The 25,893-nt window shown below is 38.4% G+C and overlaps 2 protein-coding genes and 2 non-coding genes across 5 annotated transcripts in view; all 4 read left to right on the top strand.

Annotated features, from left to right (window-relative positions):
• Window positions 1–1,654, top strand: part of cnpy4 (canopy FGF signaling regulator 4) — a 2,786-nt gene extending 1,132 nt beyond the window's left edge. The window contains exons 3-6 of the mRNA XM_016479670.1: window positions 247–343; window positions 462–584; window positions 832–949; window positions 1,057–1,654. Coding sequence (XP_016335156.1) covers window positions 247–343; window positions 462–584; window positions 832–949; window positions 1,057–1,160 — 442 coding nt within the window. The 3' untranslated portion in view covers window positions 1,161–1,654. The remainder of the gene's footprint in view (window positions 1–246; window positions 344–461; window positions 585–831; window positions 950–1,056) is intronic.
• A 465-nt stretch (window positions 1,655–2,119) lies between these two features.
• On the top strand, window positions 2,120–2,213 carry trnai-uau (transfer RNA isoleucine (anticodon UAU)). The gene is made up of 2 exons: window positions 2,120–2,157; window positions 2,178–2,213. It is a non-coding gene; the product is annotated as a tRNA-Ile (tRNA).
• Window positions 2,214–3,149: 936 nt separating this feature from the next.
• On the top strand, window positions 3,150–3,243 carry trnai-uau (transfer RNA isoleucine (anticodon UAU)). Its single transcript has 2 exons — window positions 3,150–3,187; window positions 3,208–3,243. It is a non-coding gene; the product is annotated as a tRNA-Ile (tRNA).
• Window positions 3,244–5,746: 2,503 nt separating this feature from the next.
• On the top strand, window positions 5,747–23,749 carry ntn5 (netrin 5). Of its 2 annotated transcripts, XM_016479626.1 has the most exons (8): window positions 5,747–5,783; window positions 5,938–6,091; window positions 13,467–14,821; window positions 15,710–15,898; window positions 16,778–16,927; window positions 19,347–19,400; window positions 21,043–21,123; window positions 22,947–23,749. In XM_016479626.1, exons 3-8 carry the CDS (start codon window positions 13,480–13,482, stop codon window positions 23,663–23,665), a joined length of 2,535 nt encoding a protein of 844 aa, XP_016335112.1. In that variant the 5' UTR covers window positions 5,747–5,783; window positions 5,938–6,091; window positions 13,467–13,479; the 3' UTR covers window positions 23,666–23,749. The 2 variants fall into 2 exon arrangements, with proteins under 2 accessions (XP_016335112.1, XP_016335111.1); XM_016479625.1 differs by lacking the exon at window positions 5,747–5,783 and having other exon boundaries at window positions 5,842–6,091.
• Window positions 23,750–25,893: the final 2,144 nt, after the last annotated feature.

Genomic DNA, 25,893 nt, shown 5'->3' with positions numbered 1-25,893 from the left:
ATTTGAAAAAGTAACTCAGATATTCTCTTGTAAATTAAAAAGTAATGCGTTACTTTACTAGTTACTTGAAAAAAAGTAATCTGATTACGTAACTCGCGTTACTTGTAATGAGTTACCCCCAACACTGCTGATATGTCAGTTCTGTCCCTATGAGAAAGCTTAAAAAACAAAACCTTAAGGTTAGGAAAAAAACTAAATGTACTAATGTTCTCCCACCTCTTGCTATTACGATTTATTTGTTTCCAGAGAGACGCGACTTACTGAGGCCATGGACAACATCTGTGAAAGAATTCTGCAGTATAAAGTCCATGCTGAGAGACCAGGGAGCCTTCGCTATGCCAAGGTATTGAGCTCACCTTAGCACTCTTTCCCAGCCCTCAGTTGCATGAAATGTGTGGACTTTAAATGTGTGGGTTTTGTTTGCAAAATGATAAATAATTTGAGACTGCTGTGTTTCTCAGGGCACAAGTCAAACCATGAACACACTGAAAAATCTGGTGGACAAGGGAGTGAAGGTAGAGCTGGGTATCCCTTATGAACTGTGGGATGAACCATCAGTGGAGGTGGCAGACTTGAAGAGACAGGTAATACTCATGCACTAACAAAGAAAGAGTCGTGGAGTGGTGTAGTTGCATGTTTTCATCTTCATAAATTATATGTAGTTATTGTTTGAGATTACTAATCATTTTTTATAGTGTTTATGAACTGGACTGTCGGTTTGTAGAATGTTAAAAAGAGGATCAATATACTGTCTTCTAAATGAAAAATATACCTTTTGGGACAGTATGGTCAAATTTATATATATTTTTTCTTTTCATGTTTATATTACAGTGTGAGACCATGTTGGAAGAGTATGAGGAGATTGTGGAGAACTGGTACTTTCATCATCAAGATGAGAGACTTGACAGATTTTTCTGTGCAACCCATGTCCTCAGAGACTCGGACCAAGGTAGAAATACACTGTGTCTCTTAGCATTCACGAACATACAGACTCGTGATATAATCCTTCCTCTACGCATAAGCCACTATTTTCAGGCCTTATTTGATCTCTTTCAGAGTGCCTGAATGAGGTATGGAAAGGTGACATGGGTGTAAAGGGATCCAAAGAGGAGAGTGAGGGAGAGAACGGAAGACGGACCCATGACGCAGGAGAACTGTGAAAGCAGAGCCATAATGGTTGATGAATGCATACGACCTGTATGACATCTTTGCACAAAACTACAGGAACCAAGGAAACATCAACGTTTTTTCCTTAAATCTACATGAACATGACTTTACAGCAATGAACACTAACTGTAAGTGTTCAAAATTGTCCTAATCTGTTACTTTTGCCAGATCATGGTATGTGAACAGTCCTTGGTGTTTTATCTCTTTTTCCATGCTGATATCATGAATTTCTCAGTGTTACCAATAATGAAGAAAGACACTGAAATGTGCCTTTTATTGTGTATTATCTTATAGGGATGTGTTAGAGCAACTACAAACACTAACAGTTTTTTTACTGATCGACTTGATAGGGAATTGTATACATATTTATCATTACTGCACAACCATGCACAAACCAAAAAGATGCTTTTAGGATTTTGTATTGTGAGGTACTTTAAATATATTTTCTCCTGATGTAACATGTACAGTAATGTTTTTAAACAATGGATTCTTGCTATAAATCATAAGTGTGGCGTCTTTGTGTGTGTGTACCTGTTTTTCTATTCTGGTGGGGACTTAAACCTGAATACACACAGACTCATGGGGACTCGTGTCACGGTGGGGACCTAAATTGAGGCCCCCACGGGTAAACAAGCTAATAAATCACACAGAATTGAGTTTTTTGAAAATGTAAAAATTCAGAAAGTTTCCTGTAAGGGGTAGGTTTAGGTGTAGGGCAATAGAATATACTGTCTGTACAGTAGAAAAACCATTACTCCTATGGAGAGTCCTCACAAGGATAGCAAACCAGACGCGTGTGTGTGTGTGTGTGTGTGTGTGTGTGTGTGTGTCCAAAGTGCCAGTAGGAGCTCTTTAGGTCTGGCTCATCATTCGCTAGTCTTTTCAAAAAGAGAAACGATCCTATCCAATTAACTATTTAAGGTCAGTTGAGGAGCCTACACCTCCACCGACGGCTCCAGTGGCGCAATCGGTTAGCGCGCGGTACTTATAAGGCAGTATTAAGCAAAGCGATGCCGAGGTTGTGAGTTCGAGCCTCACCTGGAGCAATTTTAACATGCAGGTAATCCTCATGCCTTCTGGTCAACATGAGCTCGACGTGAAATTCTCCACACTGCGTATGCAATTGCTGATGTCCAAAACTCCCGGGTGCAATTCAAAGGAGAAATTAAACAGCTACCCCAAAAGAGCTTTTAAGAGTAGGGATATTATTAATGAGAGCTATCCTTAAATTAAGTGATATTAAGTACTTATGGTGGCATTAAGTGTCAGTTGCTTTGAATTAAATAGTCTTGAAGTGGTAACTCACCGTCACCAGAACAGATAATAACTACATATTTAATTGTGTAAGCAATTTTTGTCTTTGTTTTTGCTTATTGTACATAAGGGTATTTTCGGATGTTTTCGTAAATTGTAACCTTGACATTCCAACACAAAATTATTAAAAAAAATTTAAAGTTTTTGTATGAACTGGGATCTTGCTGATCCCAGTTGGCTGGAGCTATATGATGTGCATGAACTGTCACCTAGTGGTTAAACACATGAGTCATGACAAGTGAATTCATGCTTATAGGCCTGTCAAAATCAGTAACAGTATCTATAACACACTTATAATAACGCCCACAGCGTTCACTGTAACACAGAAACTTAATTAGCAGATACTAATTACTAACCAGGGGTTTTAAGAAAAAATTCCACAATGGCGCCCAAAAGGGGACTTAAAACACCTTAGACACCACTAGGGGGCAGTACAGTCCTAAAACATAAACTAATAACCAACTGTGTCCATTCATAAACTGGTTCACTGATGGGGTGACAAACGGTCCTTGTGGATAATACACCGTTAACTTAGGTTGAAAGATATATGTGTGACATTATCACCAGTAAGGGACCAAGAGATCCGTCTTACGTTTCCTTTTTCAAGTTTTAGGAAACATGAGGATCTCATCCTATTGTGATGATTATTGTTCTAACGCATAACCTAAGCTCCAGTGGCGCAATCGGTTAGCGCGCGGTACTTATACAGCAGTACAAAGCAGAGCAATGCCGAGGTTGTGAGTTCGAGCCTCACCTGGAGCAGTTTTAGGTCCTTTCTGTATCAAGGTAAATCACACAAGGCATTGTCTATGTCAGTGGTTCCCAACCCTGGTCTTTGAGGCACCCCAATACTGCAAGTTTTGTATGTCTCCTTAATCAAACACACCTGATTCAGGTCATCAGCTCATTAGTAGAGACTCCAAGACCTGAAACTGGTGTGTCAGAGAAAGGAGACATACCAAATGTGCAGTGTTGGGGTGCCTCCAGGACCAGGGTTGGGAACCACTGGTCTATGTCACTTACAGGGGTTCATTGTTGTACTTGTGGGACACAAAACCAAGACAGCTTTATTTCAGTGATCTACGGTTAGTTATGCTGATTTCTTGTCATACACTGTAGGCTAGGCTACTAATGAATAATATGTCTTGTTCAATATGTCTGACTTGCATTTATAGATAAGTGTCTAGAATATAATTATTCTAGAATAATAAATATAATAATTATAATTAATGACAAAGAATACTTTGAAAGTGATATTACACTTCAGCAACTTTTTTTAAATTACATTAATAGAATCAAGTTTTTATTACATCTAAAATTATACGCAAACTGATTGTGTATTTAAAGCTTTGATATAGTGCACTTTTTCATTCATTTCGCACTCTCTCTTTTCCTAATGTGTGTTTGTTTAAAAACTTCTTAAATTCCCACTTACAAACATTTGAAATGAAAGAAAACGCAGGGCCGGCTGCTAATGACTTCTATGACCAAACACAGTCATTAACTGTACTGCACATTCTTTTAAACATTATTAATCACACATGTATGACTTCCTACCAGTGCAGTGCTTTTGTTCTTGGTCATTAATTATTGTTCGTATGGGTCATTTGTGAACTATATAGCACAGATCATGCTTTCCCCTTGTTTTTCTTGATCAGTATATCAACATCACAGAATTGTCAGTGTGAACATTTTGTTTTTAATGCATGCATTGAATACCAAACCAGTGTATCACTCAATACTACAGTATAGTTTTGAAAAGAAAATATTTCTGCAGACCACAGTATTTAGAATCTAATAATCTGGGGAACATGTGCTTGTACAAGACCTGCAGACATCGCTAGTCTGCATATGCATTTTAACTGAGAAGAACCATAAAGTGGGAATTGATCTAGACCAAGTTACACTGCAGGATTCTGATACTGAATCTTTAGTCCTCAAAATGTTACTTTTCAAACAGGATAAAGCATATCTGACTTAAGCAGGAATATGAGTTCTAAAATTTGTAGAAAACAAGTCATTTGAACACTTCTTTTTTTTTTTTTATTCTTTATTATTTACCATTCTTGTGTTCTCCTTCTATAACTAAATAACAGGAAAAATGTGACTGTGGTTTCAGAGGTAACTTCTACTTAAATTTTAAAAACAACAAATAAAGATAACTTTGTCCTTGCCTAAGCCTGAATTTCTGCCATCTTATCTCAAACTATGTATTTTTCTGGCATGATTACCCCTCAAATGTTGAATGTTATTCTATGTGATAATTGATCCAAACAGTTATGAAATGTGTATCCATGGAATTTATAATGACGTGTTTCATTTGAAATCAAAACAGAAATTATGCCAAGGATTCTGACTTCCTTTCGTCTCTAGGAAAAACAAAGCTCTCACGAGCAGCTGTTTCAAAATCAAACACAGTTTTGCACTGTTTGCGTCATCAAATACTTGAAACCTAATTAAGGATGAAATGAGTGGAAATGAGATGAGTTCAGACAACAAAAGAAGCAGGAGAAAAAAAAACTGGGTGATAAATGACTAAAGCTGGTTTTAATATTTAAGAGGTTACAGAACGTAATTGCAATCAAAAGCTAATACTCCAGCACTGTTTTTTTTTTCTTTTAACAATAAATGAAATCCATAACTTGATAATACTGACAAATGAAGTGCCACTATAAAATCTATAGGTGTATTTTCTAAACTAGTTGCAGTCTGACCACAGTAGCTCTCACCTCCATTTGGTGACATTCGCTCTTGCCGCTCACTTCTCTCCAACACACTCCTTGTCTGGTTCAATGTCTGGACTTTCTCCAGCCTGCTTTCAATATCACATGGTGTAATAGATCCAGCAGACACTTTCGTGTGTTGCAGCACCCAAGTCAAACTGATCTGTGTGGTGAAAGAATGCCAAGAATATGTGATATGCTCAATTGTACCAGTTCATCCCTCAATTACGTTTGTTGTACTTGACAAGCAGCCAAAAACATCAAACCTTAAAAGTGAAATGCTCTAGGCCTATAGCATGGGTACACACAAGCATACACCTGGGAAACAGTCCTCCGGGGAAGTCATCAATCAGTTTTATGGGACTGCTCTGGGAGAGTTTCTTTTGTTTCCCTTTCAATTCAGTTGTTCTTTTTTCACTCGCTCCCCTTGCCTCACCCTTACTCACTATTTCCATATGTGTCAGCTTTAGATCCTCTCCAGAGAGGCAGCGCCTTGTTCCTGGGGTTACCCAAAGTGTTGTTTCAATTGCACATTGAACTTTGAATTGACGCCCGCGAGGGTACAAGTTCAAGATCACGGTGCGTAACCAAAACTGCCTTGGGGATATTAGGGATATATTAGGAAACCGAAAAAGGTTTGCCTGTCTTTCTTTGTGCATGCATTCCTAATGTGCTTAATGCATGTACAGGCATTTAGTGCGTGTATGTATGTGTGCGTCCTTTGCCAGTGAAGGAGTTGACGTCAGGGTGATACGTAACCCTGCCGCGGCGCTCTGAATGCAGCAGGAACTTGCGCTGCTCAGCCTGAGAATATCTGTCCACTTGTCGTGCAGTTATTGATCAACCAGGACGCGGCTACACTGGCAACCCGCATTGAAGCGCACATGGTAGGTAAACTCAGTTTTGCTCTTGTGCACCTTTTCAGTCCCCGCTTCTGTCTTTAGATCAGAACAGGCTTGATCAGGACTGCTGACAGGGGATTTAAATTTAGAATAACCCGTTGATTAGTCGTAACCAGTGATGGTGCTAAAGTAGCCCGCGCACTGAAACTCTAGTTCTTTATGGAGATGTGTTTGATCAAAGTGTTTTTTTGTTTCGTAGGATTATGATTGTTATATATATATTTGTATACATGCACTTGCATGTACATAGCACTTTTTATTGCAGCATGAATCGGGTGCAACCAGATCATTTATTTTACATCATTCATTTACTTTATATTTTCATTTGTTTGTACAAGTACAAATACAAATACAAAACGTGATTTATTTAAAAAATAATTGTCTGCTGCTTACCTAGAATATTTTTCCCAAGCGCTATAATCCGTATACCAAGTATCTTTAAAAGTGTTGTTCTCCTGTAAAAAAATTAATTAATATATAAAAGCCAAGTGGATAAAAGACTTTCACTTAATTGAAATGCATATTTTAACATTTAATAAAGCAACTAGCAACATTTAATAAAGCAGTTGTAAATGAATGCATATTATTATTATTATTATTATTGTATTGTGCTTATCAGGTTTGCATCAGAACCATCAAAAAATAAAATAGAATAAAGTAATAAATAAATAAATAAACAAACTGTAGTAAACATAGCCCTAAGAAAAATACGTGATTGATTGTCATAATCAGGAACCTGTACCTGTCAGTGGCGGATGGGCTGGATGATCTGTGAACTGTACAAAATTGTTCTGCCGGAAGGCTATACGCGTAATTTAAGGATAATGAGATCATTCGTCTATATGCACACACCGCAAATCTTGTCAAACAATCCTTAAGTATTATTTAGGTTAAGGAATATAATAGTCCACATTCCACTGCATTTTAAGAATAATGTTATTTTCATTATTACCATAGATTAATTATAAAGATGCAGGGCAGATTACATATTTTCCAGAACAGCGCGCGCTGTTGAAGTTGCTTCAAATCTGGCATTTTGTAAATATGCCAGTGCACCTCAGATGCTATTTTATTCATATGTTATGGTGTTTATATGTCATATTAGGTGCATAATAATCAGAATCAGAATCAGAATCAGAAAGAGCTTTATTGCCAAGTATGTTTGCACATACAAGGAATTTGTTATAGTGTCACAAGCTTCCAGTACACGGAGACAACAACAACACACAGATAATAAAAATAAGATGTGAATAAAATACACATGCATAAATAGTTTGAGAAACAAAAAACAGGAAAAACTAACAAAAACAGTACAAACACTAATTATCAAATGTCATAATGCAAACTAATTTAGAAAGTCCATAATTAATTTTTAAATACTTTCCATCGGATTTATGGGACACAATCAGTTTAGGCCATGCAATACAACAACGGGGTATACAAAGGCCCGAAAAATAACAGCTTAAGGCCATGTAGGTGGCCAGCTGCGAAACAATTATTTTAGTAAAAAATGCAATTTCCGTTCACCGTTCTGCGGGCGCACTTCGTGACTCGTTATTCTGTGACATACGTCGGGTCAACTGATAAACACGAATGGTTGTAATTATAGCTCCATAAAACAGAATTTTTCATTAAATGATCATTATAGGGTTCGCCTTAGTTCACATCCCATGTGATTTAAATCTCATTGCACAATGCAAACTCAGATTACAGTGGAAATATAGAATTGAGAAGGGATCTCGACAGGCCTGCAGTGATCAGTTATCTTTTTTTTTTAAAGGATGATCTGTATTTGAATGGAAAGACCAGATATTGCCAAGCTGCCAGCATACTTGCCAGGATGATGCATTCTCTCACTGTATCTTCTAAAACACATGGTTAACCTTCATTTTAAATGTTTAATTGACGATAAATGGGATGAAACCCCCCTTGCTAATTGTTCCACCCTATAGGTTCATCATGGAATGTTGTGCTTGGCATAACTGGAGCACGGAATCACGGACGGCGATTTCATGTGCATCTGTTTTTCAACATTGAGACGAAACCTGCAGGGAAATTTCATGATTTCACTGCCAGGGCACATAGCGTGGGAGAGAGAGAGAGAGAGAGAGAGAGAGAGAGAGTGATCGGCCTCTATTTTTTTCCTTCTTTCTCTCCCTGTGCCGCTGTCTACTGTACTACATGTGTTTTCCTATTCAGACATGTATCCTTGCTTGGACCTAGGCATATGTTAAAGCTGACAGGACGCACTATGAATATTCTTGTATAAACTTCAAAGCACAAAAGGTTACATCTGGCTTGGCTTCTTGAATAAGATTTCACAAAACGCAAATAGAGCATGATTCAAAGTCAGAATTAACAAAAAAAAAAAAAAACAGTCCTGTCTAGTTTGCAGCGTCACAACTGTCTGAACGAACTGTAGCCTACCAAATATATTAAACAAAGGGGAATATGTCCAACACTTCATTTTCTTTCATGTTTTGTACCTATGTTGTGCATCAGGTTGACAAAGGTTTGTGTCTGTCAAAAGATTATTAATAGCTATTATGCTTCTGCTGAAGGATGCTTTTTTCACTGAAAACACTATAGTCTCTGCCGTGCATGACACCTAATCTAATGTCAGTTCAAGACCAATATATCCATGCTTTGCAGATATTCGCTTTTAATTTTAAGACCATTTGAAATTAGGCTTTCGGAAGATACGAGAGGTGTTATTGGCAGCTGCTGCATGGTTAAACAGGTGTGTGAGAGCGCGCGAGCAAGTGTGCATGTTTATAGGATACATACAACGCTGAAATCGACAGGTTTTTGAAAGCGCAAGAGAAAACGTTCTTGTTTCTATTGATCTGAGGACAACGAACAGACAGTTAGTGATTTATTAATTTATGTTGGACAGGGACATAACCGCAATAAATCACGCAATTTTAAATCAGTTTATTTCAAGAACATGGATCCCACGTGTAGGCCTATCGCGGGGATCGCTTGTCAAAGATTCAGTACAACCTTGGCTGGCTGTCGTCCACGACGAAGAATGTTCAAATGTGTTAAGCAGGCCAAATCTTTCTCATCTGTCCGACAACAAACCCCAGGGTTAAGATTTAGGACGTGAAGAGCAGCACTGTGTAGCCTACGCGGAAACTGACAGGTATCGAGCTCTCCATAGACCTGAATTATGTGCCAAATGTGTGCAAAATCATATTTCAGAGAGAAACGAGGAAACGTTCTATCACATTCTAAATCACGTCCTTTTTTTTTACAATCATAGGTTTGTATATATTTGTAAACAAAAAAAAAATAATAATAAAAAGCTGTTTTTTTTTTTTAATAAATGTATTTTTTATTTGTATATTTTATTCCTCTAGCTATGACAACTTGCTTTGATCTCTGTTTAACTTAAAAAAAAAAAAAAACTTGAAAGGATTGCCATAGACGTGTGAAACTCTCAAGTAGATAACAACAGTTTGTATGCTATTTTAATTTTAATTTTATATAATATAAAACACTAAAACACTTTATCCTTTCCTCAAAAATATATATATTTTTTTTTTCTGTTTCTATGGCGATACGAAAATCCCCCCATTTGTTTTGAACGACCCCTATATAGTCCTTCAAAAACAAGGGGGCGAGGGGCTGTAGCCTGCTCGATGACTGACTGGATGTTTTGTTTGTCTTTTTCGAAAAGCTGTTTGGTCGCGCATAAATTACATACTTCAACGCAACCATGTATTCAACCAATGTATTCCTAAAACAAATGGATTAAGCACATTCCCATTTAGATTGGAACGCAGTAGAAGTAGCCTATACGCTGACAACATATTCGAGATGTGTTGTAGGCTAATATGTAATTAAGTGAACAAGCTTAAGACTTGTTTAAATATATAAGCTATATGATAAAAATATAAACATTTAATGGCTTCTTAATGACATATAATACAATGGCTATCAGTCTCGTGCCTCATCTTGTTGGCTCGAGCACAAACAACGCTGATCCGATCATTTCTTTTTGACTTTGTGATAATGAAGAAGCACCCCCGATCGTTTTCAAAGCTAACTTCCGGTGAACAGGAACGGACACTTTGTAGCTTTCATATGCGACGGGTGTGAATTTATGGAAAGAGCTAGACAAATTGTGGAAACTGTATCCAAGGTTCTACGTGCTGCTAGGCTGAGGCCCAGCAACTAAACAAGTTTGAATTTCCCTTACGAAAATTAACCATGGTTTTACTACAAATAACACAAACAAACAAAAACATGGTTACTATAGTTAAACCATGGTAAGCACAAATTAGCCATGGTCTTGCTACACTAACCATAGTTTAACCATGGTATTTATAGTAAAACTGTGGTTATACAACTGGTAATCAGTGCGCCAAAACAATGGTTACTACACTTTTACTATAATAAAACCATGGTTAATTTTTGTAAGGGTTGTCTTTTAGAAAGGAGCTTACGAGCTTAATAAACCTATTGGTTAAGCTTCAATCCATCAAGCATGTGTAATGAGCTATGTTCAATTAGCTAGCACTGCAACGAAGCCAGGGACAATCACAAATCATGCTGAGAGTGGATCAAACCCTCCCTGCTCGAGACCCGCGCCTCTCTGCCTCAACGACAGCCGTGAATATCTACACGCTCTCATCACTTTCCCAACTTACAGTCTTACACATCGCCCTCAGATACACTGCCGCCTCTCCGAAACCGGAGATTCAATTAATCAGGCGATCAATTAATGCGGAAGGGTTTTTCACAGTGTTCTCAGATTTCCCCTGGGGCACGTCGCAACATGTGTGGAATGATCGCGAGCCACACACCGGACCCTGGGAATGTGCCACAGCGGGAAAGAACGCTGCTCTGTCCTGCAGTTGGCCGCTCATCACCTCCCGTTGTAGAGGCAGACACCTGGCGATGTTTTCGAGAAAAATGCTTTAAACACGTATTATTTGAAAGAAACATTAAAACGTATAGAAACCCAAAGAACAATATGTAAGACAGTGGGTGGTTTTACCTCTCAGTGCGCTTTCTTTGACCTTCATGTCCCTTATGGGTCCTCATATTTCAGCCTACGAGATAATTGAGCCAGTGACTCCTCTAGTGAATCTCTCAGTGCTCCCCTCTCCTACCGGGCCGTTTATGCATCCCTGCTGACTTTGCTGTCAATGTCAAACGCTTGTTAGGACATCATCAATCATCAGCACTTAGGAACATTCTCAGAACTTTGAAGGCAGGTGATACACTGAGAAAAGAGAGGGTGAGAAGAGCTGAGGGAACAGCAAATGTTCGTAAGTGTTCATCTGTTAGTTTAGGATGCACTTCCAACCGTTAACAACTGATCATTTGAGACACTGACCAAACACCGAGGATTTTACAGTGCGTTTCATTAGAAGCAAAGAGTGTTAGCTCTCAGATGCAACCCATCTGCCTGCCTTTTTTAAACCCACAATTTGTCAGGGCTCTATATCACTCTGTCTAAGGAAGAGTGAGTGCATTGTTTGTCTTATCTGCATGCGAGATTTTGCAACTTTCTCTGGTGTAGATTATCATCAGATAGATAAACAGACTCCTCCATCAGGCCAAGAAGTGGAAGACACAGATTCATTACTGGGGGCCTGCAGACAGGCGGGTACAGGCTTACGCTGTCTTGCCAGAGGAAGTGGCTCAACTTGAGCAAGCATTTCTCACATTCAATCTATAAATCTGCCACTCTATTTTATTTTCTAATCTTAGTTCCCCACATTTCCCTGTCCTTCTTGCTTTCACTTCCATTCTCTCAAAATCTCACTCTCTCTCTCTCTCTGTCTCTCTCTCTTTTTTTGCCATCTTGCCTCAAGTTAATTATTGAAACTTAGAATCAGGGCTCAAGGGTACAGACTGGGGGACAACCAAATATTGCAATGGGTCCTGGAACAGACGGGTCCCATATTAACCCTGGAGGGCGTGATTTATGGAATCTGTGTTTTCAAAAAGATTCATTTAATACTTTGTAATAATCCATGCATTCTTCATAGTTTATGTGAACGTCTTCTGTTAATGAACCTCATAAATTCCATTTGCATATTTATTGTTTTTAGACAGAAAAGATTACAAGTACACATTTTTGTAAAGGTGGTCATATATGTATTTCCTATAGTATTTTATTTTGTAGAAATAATATTTTTATATTTATATTTATTTTATATATATATATTTTTTTTAAGTATAAAATAGCAATATATTATTGTTGCCAATAATAATATTTGTTTTCTACATTTTTGTTTGTAATGATGTTAATTTCATATTTTGAGTTTTATGACAGTTCTATATTTCAATGTATGTAAGGGCCAATGCACCACAGGATTTTGTCCCTTTTCAATCAATATCCCTGTGATTTTATACATGTACTACCAGCCAAAGTTTGGCCCCACCAGAATTTATTTTTCTCATGTTCTAAAACAAGTAGGCCTGTCCAAAATTTTGAAAAGTGCTGGTCTCATTCCCTCAAAAGGAAGCAGTGTAAAAAACGGAAAATGTGTTTGTGTGATGTGTTGGACCTGTCTGCAAAAATCATGGCCAAATAATCTGTAAAAGCTAACAGCAATTAAAATTTCTCACAAACAGTTTACAGTTATAAACAAATATGTTACAATCTAATACGGTTAATTTTGACCCTTTATACAAAGCTACATATAGTTTAAACTCTCTCTCTCTCTCTCTCTCTCTCTCTCTCTCTCTCTCTCTATATATATATATATATATATATATATAGTTTATTTGTGTCGTGTTTACTTTATGAATCTTTTCATCCCACTTTTTCTCTCAATAATCAATTCACCTTATTCCTTCCTACACTGCCTCTTCCCATCTCCACTCACAATTCCCCATCTGCAATAGACAGGTTTAGATTAAAAGAGTGGAAAGCCATAAATATGATAAATGAGAAAGGGCTTGGAATATTGGACCAGCTGCTCCACATGCTCTATGTCATCTCTTGCAATCTCTCCATGTTTATACACTCAATTGCCCCTGTTCCTTCTTTACAGAGTTGAAAATGTCAAAATGAATATACATTTAAAAGCCGCATTAAGTCAGACACTTTGACACAGACCAGATAAAGAGAGGCCTCCTACTGACAAATAGGCCTCTGATTGGCTGGATTATGTGTGTTAAATGGTCGATTTAGAATCTAGAATGTGTCGTGAGTTGTGAGCTGGGATGTTTTTAATTGTGGCACAGGTGGTGTGGTCTGAGAAAAACCATACTGCAATGCTCTCGCCTGTTTGAGCTTCACTCAACCGTCATGTAAATCCATCAGTATCCTGACTTTTTGTTATATGACCTCTTATAAATTTTTTATCTTTCTTTTTCTCTTTCCCTACTGTTATAGGCTTGATGACATCATGTCCAGATATCACTCCCCTCCTTTCCAGACACTCTCCTTCCTCCCTCTTTTCCTCTTTACCCTCTTCCCTCTATCCCTTCTTTCTCCTCTTCTTTCTCAATCTCCTCTCAGCTGGACCTCTCCTCATGACCCCTGCTACCACCTGGATGGACGTCCACGCCACTGTCTATCTGAATTCATCAATACGGCCTATGGAGTGCCTGTAACGATGGAGGACCTCCAGCAAGGACTCAAGACAAACGTCAGCACTTTAACAGACCTTCATAACCCCCACAATCTGACATGCTGGACGGCTGCCGAAGGCTCAGGCGGTGGGGACTGGACTTTAACAGTTCCCCTAGGCAGACGCTTTGAAATCACTTACATTAGTCTTCAGTTCTGTCAACAGGTGGAGTCTGTAGAATCCTACCCCATCTCCATCTTGAAGTCAATGGACTTTGGCCGGAGCTGGCGCCCCCTACAGTTTTATTCAAGCAACTGCATGGGCACATTCGGCCGTCCTGCGCAGTCCATCGCTCTGACAAAGCACCAGGAGACAGAGCCGCTGTGTTCAGATCCCAGACCACTGCAGAAGCATCGTGGAAATGTCGTGCTGGCCTTCTCGACTTTGGATGGACGTCCTTCCTCACCAGACTTTGACTACAGTCCAGGGCTCCAAGATTGGGTGACTGCAACAGACATAAAGATAGTATTTCATCAATCATTGGATAAAATGAAAAAGCAAGAAGACAAACTAAATGAAGTGGGAGGCACATTTAGATGGAGGGAAAGGGGAGACAAAGCTCTGAGGTTTGGCGAGAAAAACACAGGCGTTGAAATTTGGAGAAACAGTCAAGAAAAACAGACTTCAACACAAAGAACTAGAAACAAAAGCACTGTGCTCCAAAGTGGCCTCAATGATACTCGAAAAGAGATGGGATCTCAAGGTAGAGTGGGAAGGGGCCAAAAGAAAGACAGTTACAAGCCATGCCAGGACGGCACATGTGATTGGGCCCTAAATATCCCACAGCAGGGCTCCAAAGGGCGAGAGTTGAGGAGAAGAAGAAACAATGCAGGGAGGGGGAAGTCCCATTCTAAATCGAGAAAAAACACCTCACGCAACCTCGTTCCATCATCTCTTTACACCCCACTGAAACCCTCGCTCGCCCTTTCCGACCTGCAGGTCGGCGGCAGGTGCAAGTGCAATGGCCACGCCTCTCGCTGTCGTCGTGACAACCAGGGGCGTGCCCTGTGTCAGTGTGAGCATCACACATCTGGGCCGGACTGTGACGTGTGTGAGCAATTTTTTTATGATCGACCGTGGCAACGGGCCACACCCAGCCAACCACACCCGTGCGTCCGTGAGTTTAAGCCTGTGTGTGTCTGGTGGTCTGTCTATGCTTAAATGTCTATTTTTAAATAGGATTCACTGCTACTTACTTGCAGAAAAATAGTATTTTTCACACAATATCATATAAAATGTAAACATCTTCATTATATAATTTACAATCCACTGTAAAAAAACCTTACTCTTAATGAGTATTTTCGTTTAATTTACCAATTTAAACCACTAAAATCCTCAAATTAAAATGACGCAATAAGCAATACTTAATAAAACTTTGTGACTCCAACACCTTTTATTTTACTTTGGATGATTAAATTGATTTCATGATTTCATTCGAGTAATCAAATCAAACGCACTCTCAATTGACAAAAGCCACAAAGCATGCTGGGTAATCAGTAGTGCAACATATTAAGACTTCGGTGCATCCGAAATCGCGTACTGTCTGAGTAGGTACTACATTTGAATTTGAACTTACTTCACCGGTAAAAAAGTATGTTCTATACGAGTATGGGTAGTATAAATGATTCCGGATATACTACTCTTTTTAGTGCAACATATTAAGACTTCGGTGCATCCGAAATCGCGTACTGTCTGAGTAGGTACTACATTTGAATTTGAACTTACGTCACTGGTAAAAAAGTATGTTCTATACGAGTATGGGTAGTATAAATGATTCCGGATATACTACTGTTTTAGCATATTGTTTTTCACATACTATACATACTACTGTCAGATAATGTAATCTTATGCAGTGTTGCTTCGCAAATAAATTTGAGCATTATTTCATATTTTTTCTAGAAGAAGTTCCATTTCTTTACTGAAACTACAATGTTTTTCACTCCTTTCACTGCTATTTTATAATCCTCTATCTGCGCTCATCTTTGTCTGTTTCTCTCTTTCCCAGCATGTGAATGTAATGGTCACTCTACTAAGTGTAGGTTCAGTATGGCCATGTATCAGCAGTCTGGTCGAGTCAGTGGAGGCATTTGTTTGAAGTGCCGGCACCACACAACGGGACGCCACTGCCAGCTCTGCCAGAACGGATATACACGAGACCACAGCACACCGCTCAGCCACCGCAAGGCCTGCCAGCGTCAGTAACAATTGATTTGTCTGTGTGTTTTATGTGGAAATCATGTTTAAGCTGGTAGATACGTGAGTGAATCATTCTTGCCGTTCCACAAGTGAAAAGAAAAACATGTTTTTTTTGGCTTTGCCATCTGTGGGGTCTGAGGTGTGTGAAAGGCAGCATAGTCTGTGTCTATGTTATGGCTACACTATGAGTGATGGAATGCGCACTGACATTTGCCCTTTGACTGCTCTCATATCTATGGCATGCTCACGGAGCATTTTAGTCAATGTCCCAATATAACATCAGTTTACACTGCATGCTTGTGCATGCATTTCATACATCAATGTTTATTTGTAATTTAGTTTGTAAAATGTATACAAAATCAAAATGATGTCTTGAAAATACCATAAAACCTCTGCTAACACCTAAATATTTGAATTAGATGATAGAATTATCTTAGAAATTTGGAAACTGAAAGATTTAGAACTTGTTAATGTTAAAACAGACCTGACTTTTTAAGCGTGTATAAATGTTTGTAGGATGGTTGGAGTTTTGTTTGGATGAAGAAAGGTTGAGCAGAAGCAGAGAAGCAGATCTTTCCTCTCAGTGGTCTCCCAGCCATCACACATATGTTTTATGGGGAAAATCTTGCTGAGGGGGTCAATGAGACTTGAATTACAACTGAAGACACGAACCACAGCTGCCTTGTTCTGTGTAGTATTGCTCGTCATTTCCCTTCATGTGTCTAAACCTGCTAGTCTCACACTAATACCCTTAGTCTCATGATAATTCTCAGCTCTCTTCCTTCCATTTTTTTCCTGCTTCTTCTTTCTACATTACTCTTGTTCCTAATCTTTTTCTTCACTTTCATCCTTTCATTTTCTATTTTGTTACCCTCAGCGTGCCAGTGCCACCCCATGGGTGCAGTGGGACGTTGGTGTAACCAGTCCACAGGGCAGTGTTTGTGTAGAGAAGGAGTCACAGGACAGAGGTGTAACCGTTGTGCCCCCGGGTACAAGCAAGGCCATTCCCCCCTCCGGCCATGCATCCGTAAGTATCACAGCTTGCATTACAAATTTGATTGGATTCTGTATAATAATTAAAGTTGCTGGCCATAAGAAGCACTGTTTACAGTAACAATATACTGAAATATTAGCCAGGATAAGTAATCGGCCCATATCTGGCCATCGAACTGTAACCACGTTCTCCCCCACCTAGTCAGTTTCAAATTTTACAGTTTGTTTTTGCATAGGCATTCTACATTCCTAATTTGTCTGTCAACTTAAGTGTGCATGACACAATCCATAATTTAATATTTGATGGATAAAATACATGTTGCACATAAGGTCTCTGTCTTTCGCATCATACACACAACACAGTCCGATAAACACATATACATACCTGACAATGTCGAGGTCTGACCTTGAAATAGGACTAGTACGGTTTCTGTCTGGCCAATAAAGTGTGTATGTGATAAAAAAAATAAAAAATAAAAAAAGATAATTTATTGCTTTAGTGCAACTTTTGAATTCTTAAAGTGAATGTAAATGATCTTATAAGCTTTCAGTTGATAGTAAACTATTTCTGTTTTATAAAACAAGCTTATATTCATTTAATATACAGTAGTTTGTGTCTTGCTATCACTGAATTGTATAAATTATAGGCTATATTGGTCAGTGGTCAGGTGAAACGGCCATTTCAACCCATACACTACTTTTCAAAAGTGACAGTGAAGATATTTATGCTACAAAAAAATTCTAGATTCCTGAGAAAAAATGCATCACAGTTTCCACAAAAATATTAAGCAGCACAACTGTGTTAAACATTGATAATAATAATAATAACACTGATAATCATAATAATGATATCTGAAGTATCATGTGATGCTGAAGACCAAAGTAATGGCTGCTGAAAATTCAGCTTTGCCATCACAGGAATAAATGACATTTTAAAATGTATTAAAATAGAAATTGTTTTTTAAAACTCTCTCATGAGAGACTTGTTTTAAAAACATCTCTTAACCGACCACAAACATTTGAATGGTAGTGTATGTTTCTGGGGACCTATTGTGTTTTTTCCTGTTTTATTTTTCACCTCAACTGCCCTTGACCCAATTAAAAGGCTTAATTTATTTAAACTCCAAACTCAGTATTATTGTCCCTTGGCAAACTACTGTTTGTTTATGAAGGATTTAGTAGAAGCCGCTCTGAAATTCTAACGCCTTCCCCTCATTCCTGTGAATAACTGGTTCCATACAAAGTCCCGAAACTTCTCAGGTGGTGCCACTTGGATTTCATCAACATTACAAGCAGCTTTTCTGGATTTCTGCGTGCTTCATTTTCATTACGTGATAATCCAATGAATATTGTTGCGTTTTTATTTCTCAAAGTTCACATAACAGCGCAAGCCTCAGTGAGAAGGTTGACATGGTGTGGCGAACAGCACCTGTCGTGGTGCACAACCAGACCCGTTTCCCTCCCAGCACGACAGACGCATAATTCTTCACGGGTTACAGCTCAGTGATAGAAGAGCTTGTTTGTTGTTCTACATGGATCGTCTCAACATGGATATTTATAGCGTGAGCTCCCGTCTTTCCTGCACCAAAGGCGAGCCGCAGCTAAAAACATGACCGGCACCAGCGAACCGTTTGCCACCTCTCATGGAGCAGGAAATGCAGCCGTCGTTTATCACAGTGAAAGTGACCCAGACATGAGATATTATTAGCACTTGAAGATTTGTGGGGTTTATATTTTGGATAACAGGGACCAGGAAGTCTCAGGTTATCCATGTTAAACACTATATATATATATATATATGCTACATCCTTTAACGCAAATGGATTTCTTCAGGTCTACATTTGCCAGCTCTTACACCCAGAGACCTACTAAATGCCTCCGGGGCTAAAAACACTAAAATGAATTTGAAGCCGTTTGATGTTTGATATGAGTTATTGCTGAGGGACTTTTGAGTTTGGGGGGTTGGAGGAGGAGGATAAGGTGTCAGTGTCCCAGTTGTGTCAGAGATATGGGCAGAAGTACAGAATTCATGGGTAATATATGGTTGACCCAGCGTTGCAGACCTATCATGGGCCGTATTTATGCGTGTTTGACAGAGGGCGTCCTGATAGGTGGCCCTATTGACCTTTAAGACCACACACATGCACGAAATTGTCTGGGCTCACTCACAGTGACAAAAGTACTCTTGTTTTTACCACACAAGCATTACACATGCACTAAAACACAACAGGGCAAACTGCAGTCACAGCACACACGTCCCCTTTCTCCCTCACACACTCACAAATGGCAAGTATGCCCTAATGAGCCACTGCAGGGATTAGAACGAGTCACCCACAGCGGAGGTGTGAAAAAGAGGAAGGACAAAATGAAAGGCACACAAATAAACTTGTCACTGCTTGCTGTAATTTAAAGAGACCCTTGTCCCCCTTTCTCTCTGTCTGTTGTTCGTTCAGGTATTCAGGAGGTTGCACCACCCACCCCAGTTTACCAGCCTCAGTACAGCATTGGTAAGCAATTGGTTGTTCCTTATAAACACACACAAACACACACACACAATAATTTTATTTTGAGCTTTCTGCTTAGATACACTGTTCATTTGTGAATTGTCATCTTTTTTCCAATGTAAAATATTTATTTTTGTTAATGTTATGTTTTGTTCACATATAACATTGCTAAAGCTTTATACACAAAGCAAGAACAATGACAAGAAACAACACAATAACAATGAAATAATTTAAAATAAGACGCATATTATACATAATTAAGCAATTAAATGTGATTTACTGCCCCCTAGTGGATCAACTTTTTGCTGTAACATTTGGTGTGTAACACAATTGCTTTCTTGCCACATGAATTTCTCTCATAAAAATGTTCTGCATTATATAGTGTAGAAAGATAATAGTATGTATTTTCACAAGCTGCACAATTGGAATTATTCATGTTCCTATAATTAATAATGTGGGATATGTAATGCACCAGATTTGACATATTATTAACCTATGTATAATTTATCATTATAGTTGTCTTTGTAGAGATGTTTGCAGCAGAATTTAAATTTATCACCCGATTCTGTTATTTTCCTGTTTATTACTGTGAAGCTGCTTTGAAACAATCTGTTTTGTATAAAGTGCAATATAAATAAAGTGATTTGACTTGACTAGTATACCAATAATTATAATAATTTATGGCTTTCCTATTTTATTTTAAATATAAATAAATCTGAATTTATATGTAGAATAAAATTTGCAGCATCATCCCTTGTAACTGCTAATGTATGTTTTCTCTACACAAATCAACATCAGAATTACTCTTTGTCCACTTTCAGGCTTGCTTAAAATACCTGGAACTGTCTCTGCAATTATTTAAAAGCTACTTTAATGATATCCAGTCACATTTTTTTGAAATTGCAAAAGAGTTCCATCCTGCTGTTCATTTATTGACACTGGCTCAGACTTATAAGCTTTATTTTAAAACTGTATTATTGACCACTAGCCTCTGCTGACTCCCTACAAAAACCAAGTATTGATACCAAACAGAGATAAGACCGAAAAATATATAACCCTTTCTTAAGAGACTCACATATGAGTCTCAGGTTGACTAAATGAGGTTTTTTCCAGGGTGATACTATCTTGAAATCTGGCCTGGTGACCAGCAGACAGTAAAAAACCCAGAGCAGATATTTTCTTTCTGAATAAAACGTGTTGTACCATTGACAGCAACAGCATATTGTGCAGTCTGCCATGATTATAGTAATATATACCTGCCACAGCTGCTTTGCTAATATCTAAAAAAGTGCAGTGCAGTCCATTACTGCTGATTGATTTCACACACATTACTGTGATCTGCACTGAGTAGACAGGCCAACTCTAGATCTCTGGAGACTAAAGAACTGCCTTTTACTAAAAAACACTCCTGGACCCTTGTGCTCTATTGAATACTTGAATAGAGATATAGAACAGCCCTTTGCTTTCCTTTCTTGGAGAGAGTGGTCTAGTTTGTACAAAGTGTCATTTAAAATAGATTACAGAATGTGTGTGATTAACCTTTCCATTGTTGCTTTTAGTAATGGAAAAAAGGTTTACATAGAAATGTTTTTTTTTTTAAATGTGTGTAATTACAGTAAGTGTTTCTCTCTCTCACACACTCCAGGCGAGGAATGTCTTTCTTATTGTCCACCTTCCCAAGCAAGAGTCAAAATGAATTTAGAGACGTATTGTCTCAAGGACTATGGTAAGTCCTTAACTAAGGAATTTTGTTCAATAAAAAAGGCAATTGTGCAAAAGTTAAATTAAGAAATAAAGTCACATCATGTGATATAAAGTCACAATTATGAGAAACAAGGTTGCAATTGTGGGATATTATTATTAAAGGTAAAATTACCTTTTTTTTTTTTTTTTGCTGAGGTGAAAATCAAGTGTAGCGTTAGTTCTGGCAGGTTGCGTTAGTCGAGCTCATGTCAGCTGAGTCTCAGCTGATCCACGTCTACCTATAAGGATATAACACCTTTCACAGCACCTATAAATAAAGTCCTTCAGTATTATTAGCATTGCTCGATAGCTAATTACCCTCCTCCATCCCCAACTCCTCCTCTCATCCAGTCAGGATTCGGCCTTCTGATTCCCCTTTGAATCAGACTAATTTCTAAAATGTGTACATTAAATTACTGAACATAAATGATATCCGCAATACCTTTATGTTGGTTCTGTTCTGTTTACCCTGGGGGGGTTATCGCTGCTCTCCCTGCTCTCATCCATGCTAGGATGCGTGGAGGCACAGGGAGTTCTTGCCCAGAACAGAACCATACCGCCAATCCAAACTGTATGCTAATTGTCAATCATTCTTGATCATAGTGGTCCTGACAGAAATAGGAATATGGCAGAAATATACTGCCAGTCAAAAGTTTGGAATAATGAAGTTTGTGAAAGATGTCTCTTTTGCTCACCAGGCATCATTTTTTTAAATCTAAAATAAAATAAAGCAGTAATATTGTGATATATTATTACATTTTAATATGACTGTTTTCTAGATTAATATAGTTAAAAAAGTAATTTATTCCTGTCATGGTAAAGCTGAATTTCCAGCAGGCAGTCTTCAGTGTCACGTGATCCTTCAGAAATCAATCATTCTGTTCTGGTGCTCAATTATTGCTGTAGCTATTTTATTAATAATGGTTCTTATTGTAATCAGTGTTGAAAATAGTTTTTGCTGCTTAAAATTGTTGTGGAAACCATGATACATTTTTTTCAGGATTCTTTGATGAATAGAAAATACAGCGAACAACATTTATTTCGTTATTTTACAGTATTTTAAATTGTAATAATATTTCAAAATATCGCTGTTTTTCTGTATTTTTGATCAAATTAATGCAGCCTTCATGAGAATAAGATATTTATTTTAAGAACATTCAAAAATCTTAACTATTTTAAACCTTTGGCAAGTGGTGTGTATAGAATTACATTTCTTTTGTAAATCACTGAAGCATGATGAAGAACCTTAAGGCCGGAAAACAACACACTACTAGCCTCTTAAAATTGGAACATATTTTAAAACACTATGCATCATGCACCTGCCAACTTTGCAAATGGTCACACAGCACAGACACACACACACACACACACACACACACACACACACACACACACACAAAAACACTGGGCATCATAGACAAAACATCTAATGATCACACATTCCCAGACTTTCAAATCATTCCGAACACAACAATCTTACAGAAACCTGCGCCCTGTTGCTAGAAGCTGCACAACAAATTAAAAACATTTGTTTAAGAATCGGATCAACATATCAAAACATGCTTGATATCCTCTGACTGGATAGAGTCATAGTCCGCAGCTAAAAAAAAGTCAGAGTCTTAGCCCATCACACAGTATGCGTTGTTCTGTGAAATCTGTCAACTCTGCTGAAAATCCGCAGACATGCTTTGACATTTGGCAACTACGGTTGACTTACAAAGTGAGGCAAAAGTCATGTAATGTATTCCAGTCTTTAGTCATATTGTCTAACATCCTTGTCTGTTTAATGTCATACTTTTGTCCCAGTGCTGAAGGTGCAGGTCAAAAGTAAGGAACGTTCCGGTCCCTGGTGGCAGTTTTCCATATTGGTGCAGTCAGTTTTTCGTATGGGCTCTTCGCACGTAAAGCGAGGCATTCAGGCCCTCTGGGTTCCAGATGGGGATCTGAGCTGTGGTTGCCCTGCGCTTCAGATGGGCCGGACATTCCTCCTGATTGGAGCGGAGGAAAGCGGCCGGAGTTGGGTCCCCGAGGAGAGGCGATTAGTCGCAGACCGCACCACAATGGCTTTGCAGTGGAGGGAACACTGGAGCCCCAAATTAAGAGGCTTCCGCGGACAGGACACCCGGGGAAAGTGCCTACAGGGAAATACCACTATGCAGAAACACTCTCACCCAAACTTGTACGAAGAATACACCCCCCCACATCTTAAACTGCAATCTGAGCCACACATACCACATAAACATACACACGGGGCGCATAAGCAGCATCATTTAACCACACAATCTGGAGGATCAGACCTCACGCACACACACAAAAGAGGAGGAACTCAGGGCGTACATGGAAAAGACACAGAAATGCACCTTGAGGAGGACCGTAAGGCTGAAAACATCACTCAGGAAACACAGCATGTGTTGCAGCACACCCAGGATCCTCTCTCAGGTACTTCAAAGACGAGTCAAGTCAATGAGCATGAGCAGTACCACCCAACAGCATGTCCAACATGGTCACCTGGGCCACCTGTCTAACAAAATGAGATATTATGAGCAGCAATACAAAAGAAAGTTAAAGGAGTAGTTTACCAAAAAATGTGGATGAGTTTGTTTCTATATTAGAACATATTTGGAGAAATGTAGCATTACTATCACTTGCTCACCAATGGATCCTCTGCAGTGAATGGGTGCCGTCAGAATGAGAGTCCATACAGATGATAAAAACATCACAATAATCCATATATAATCCACACGACTCCAGTCCATCAATTAATGTCTTGTGAAGTGAAAACCTGCATGTTTGTAATAAACAAATTCATCAAGATGTTTTTAACCATTGCTTCTGGCTAAAATAAAGTCCTCTATCCATAATATTGCTTTCTACAGTGAAAGAGTCGTCTCGTCTGAACTAGGAGAGAAATATAAACTGGAGGAAGCATTATTATGGATTATGGACTTGGATTTTGGCCATAAATGGATTATGGACTCATATTTGGTTACAACACCTTAATAATGGATTTCTTACTAACACGCAGCTTTTTACTTCACAAGATGTTAAATGATCAACTTGTGGATTATTGTGGCGTTTTTATCAGCTGTTTGGACTCTCATTCTGACGGCACCCATTCACTGCAGAGGATCCATTAGTGAGCAGGAGATGTAATGCTAAATTATTCCAAACTGTTCTGATGAAGAAACAAACTCATCTACATCTTGGATGGCCTGAGGGTCAATACATTTTTAACAAATTTTCATTTTGTGAATGATTCCTTTAAGAAATGCCTACAGTGGGCTTAAGAAATGGCATGGCAAGGGGTATTTTGGTTGTCTCAAATCTAGGATGTTTCTTATACAGAGCCACTCAATCCACTGAATATTCACACACTTTGCTGTCAGTATCTAAGTATTTTTGTATGTTGTGCTATATATTCATCATCAGATTCCAGATTCCATTTGTATTATTATTATTGTTAGTTTTCAGATGAAACATGCAAATATTTTTCATGTCACGTGCTCCGATAAATTTTTTTTGCACCTTCCCTCCAGGAAGAGATGAGTCTAATCCAAATATTAAAAGACTGAAAATCATTATATTTTACTCAACATGAATGGCATCCTGTTCAGTCCACAGTATTTAGTCTGACAGTCAGACATGTAAGACTCTTATTGCTGGATTGTAAGAGGCACATTGTTTTCAGATCAGCAGCTGACAAATCTTATCCATTCTGGTCTCCATCACTGACAGACATATAAAGTGTGGCTAAAGATTTTGTGCCCACAGTAAGTAATAATTATTTAAAAATGGTTTTTGTACATTTTTGTGGCTAGAAAACACACACACACACACACACACACACATATATATATATATATATATCTATATGAATCATGAATCACATTGACAGTGAACTCAGACTGTATACAACAGATCTTTAATATGGTGCCTTTTTAAGTCTTATTACTTGTGAATATTTTAAGCTATCATATAATATGTAAATGTTATAAATATTTGCGTATCAAAATGTGACAAAACGTATTTTTTCTGTTTAACTTAACGCTCTACCTCATAATAAATATTGTTAACAAGCCTGGTAAAGTCGTTTATTCAGTTAATACATTTAATAAATGTTTCCATTTCAAAGAATAAAATGTAAAAACAAAAAAAAAAAAGCAGTGATAAATGTGTACGAAAAGGAGAAGTAAAAGATAATAAAAATGTGATTCATTGATAGAAAAAAAAGTCCTAATGAAGGAAAGTTCACGCACATGAGACTGAAAGGGGAAAGACAAATGGAGAGAGACCGTAAAGCGAGACGGCCAATGATGCACCTGCTTTGCTTGCACAGGAAACACCTGTTCCCAGCCTTCCTGCCTGGCTGACTGACGACAGTTAATTTAGTGTAAAAAAATCTCCCACAGCTTGAAGGGCCAAACTGCCCCGCGCTTGCCTTGTTTTGAGAACAATATTGCAGGAAGTCTTACTCGCTAACTCTCGTGCCCTACTATCCACATGTCCTCTATTTTGTCTAGCAGCCAAGTACGTGTATCAGATAACACACTCCTAACACCAGCAGAACCCCCGTGGACACACAGTTGTCAGATGTCTAAATACATGGCATGTGTGACATTTTGGTCACATTTTTTGGGGAAGTCGTGGCCTAATGGTTAGAGAATCGGACTCGTAACCCAAAGGTTGCGGATTCGAGTCTCGTACCGGCAGGGATTGTAGGTGGGGGGAGTGAATGTACAGCGCTCTCTCCCAC

This window comes from Sinocyclocheilus anshuiensis, unplaced genomic scaffold (assembly GCF_001515605.1).
Source record: "Sinocyclocheilus anshuiensis isolate Anshui unplaced genomic scaffold, SAMN03320099.WGS_v1.1 scaffold874, whole genome shotgun sequence".
Classification (NCBI taxonomy): Eukaryota; Metazoa; Chordata; class Actinopteri; order Cypriniformes; family Cyprinidae; genus Sinocyclocheilus; species Sinocyclocheilus anshuiensis.
This window is presented reverse-complemented; position numbering and strand designations above follow the sequence as displayed.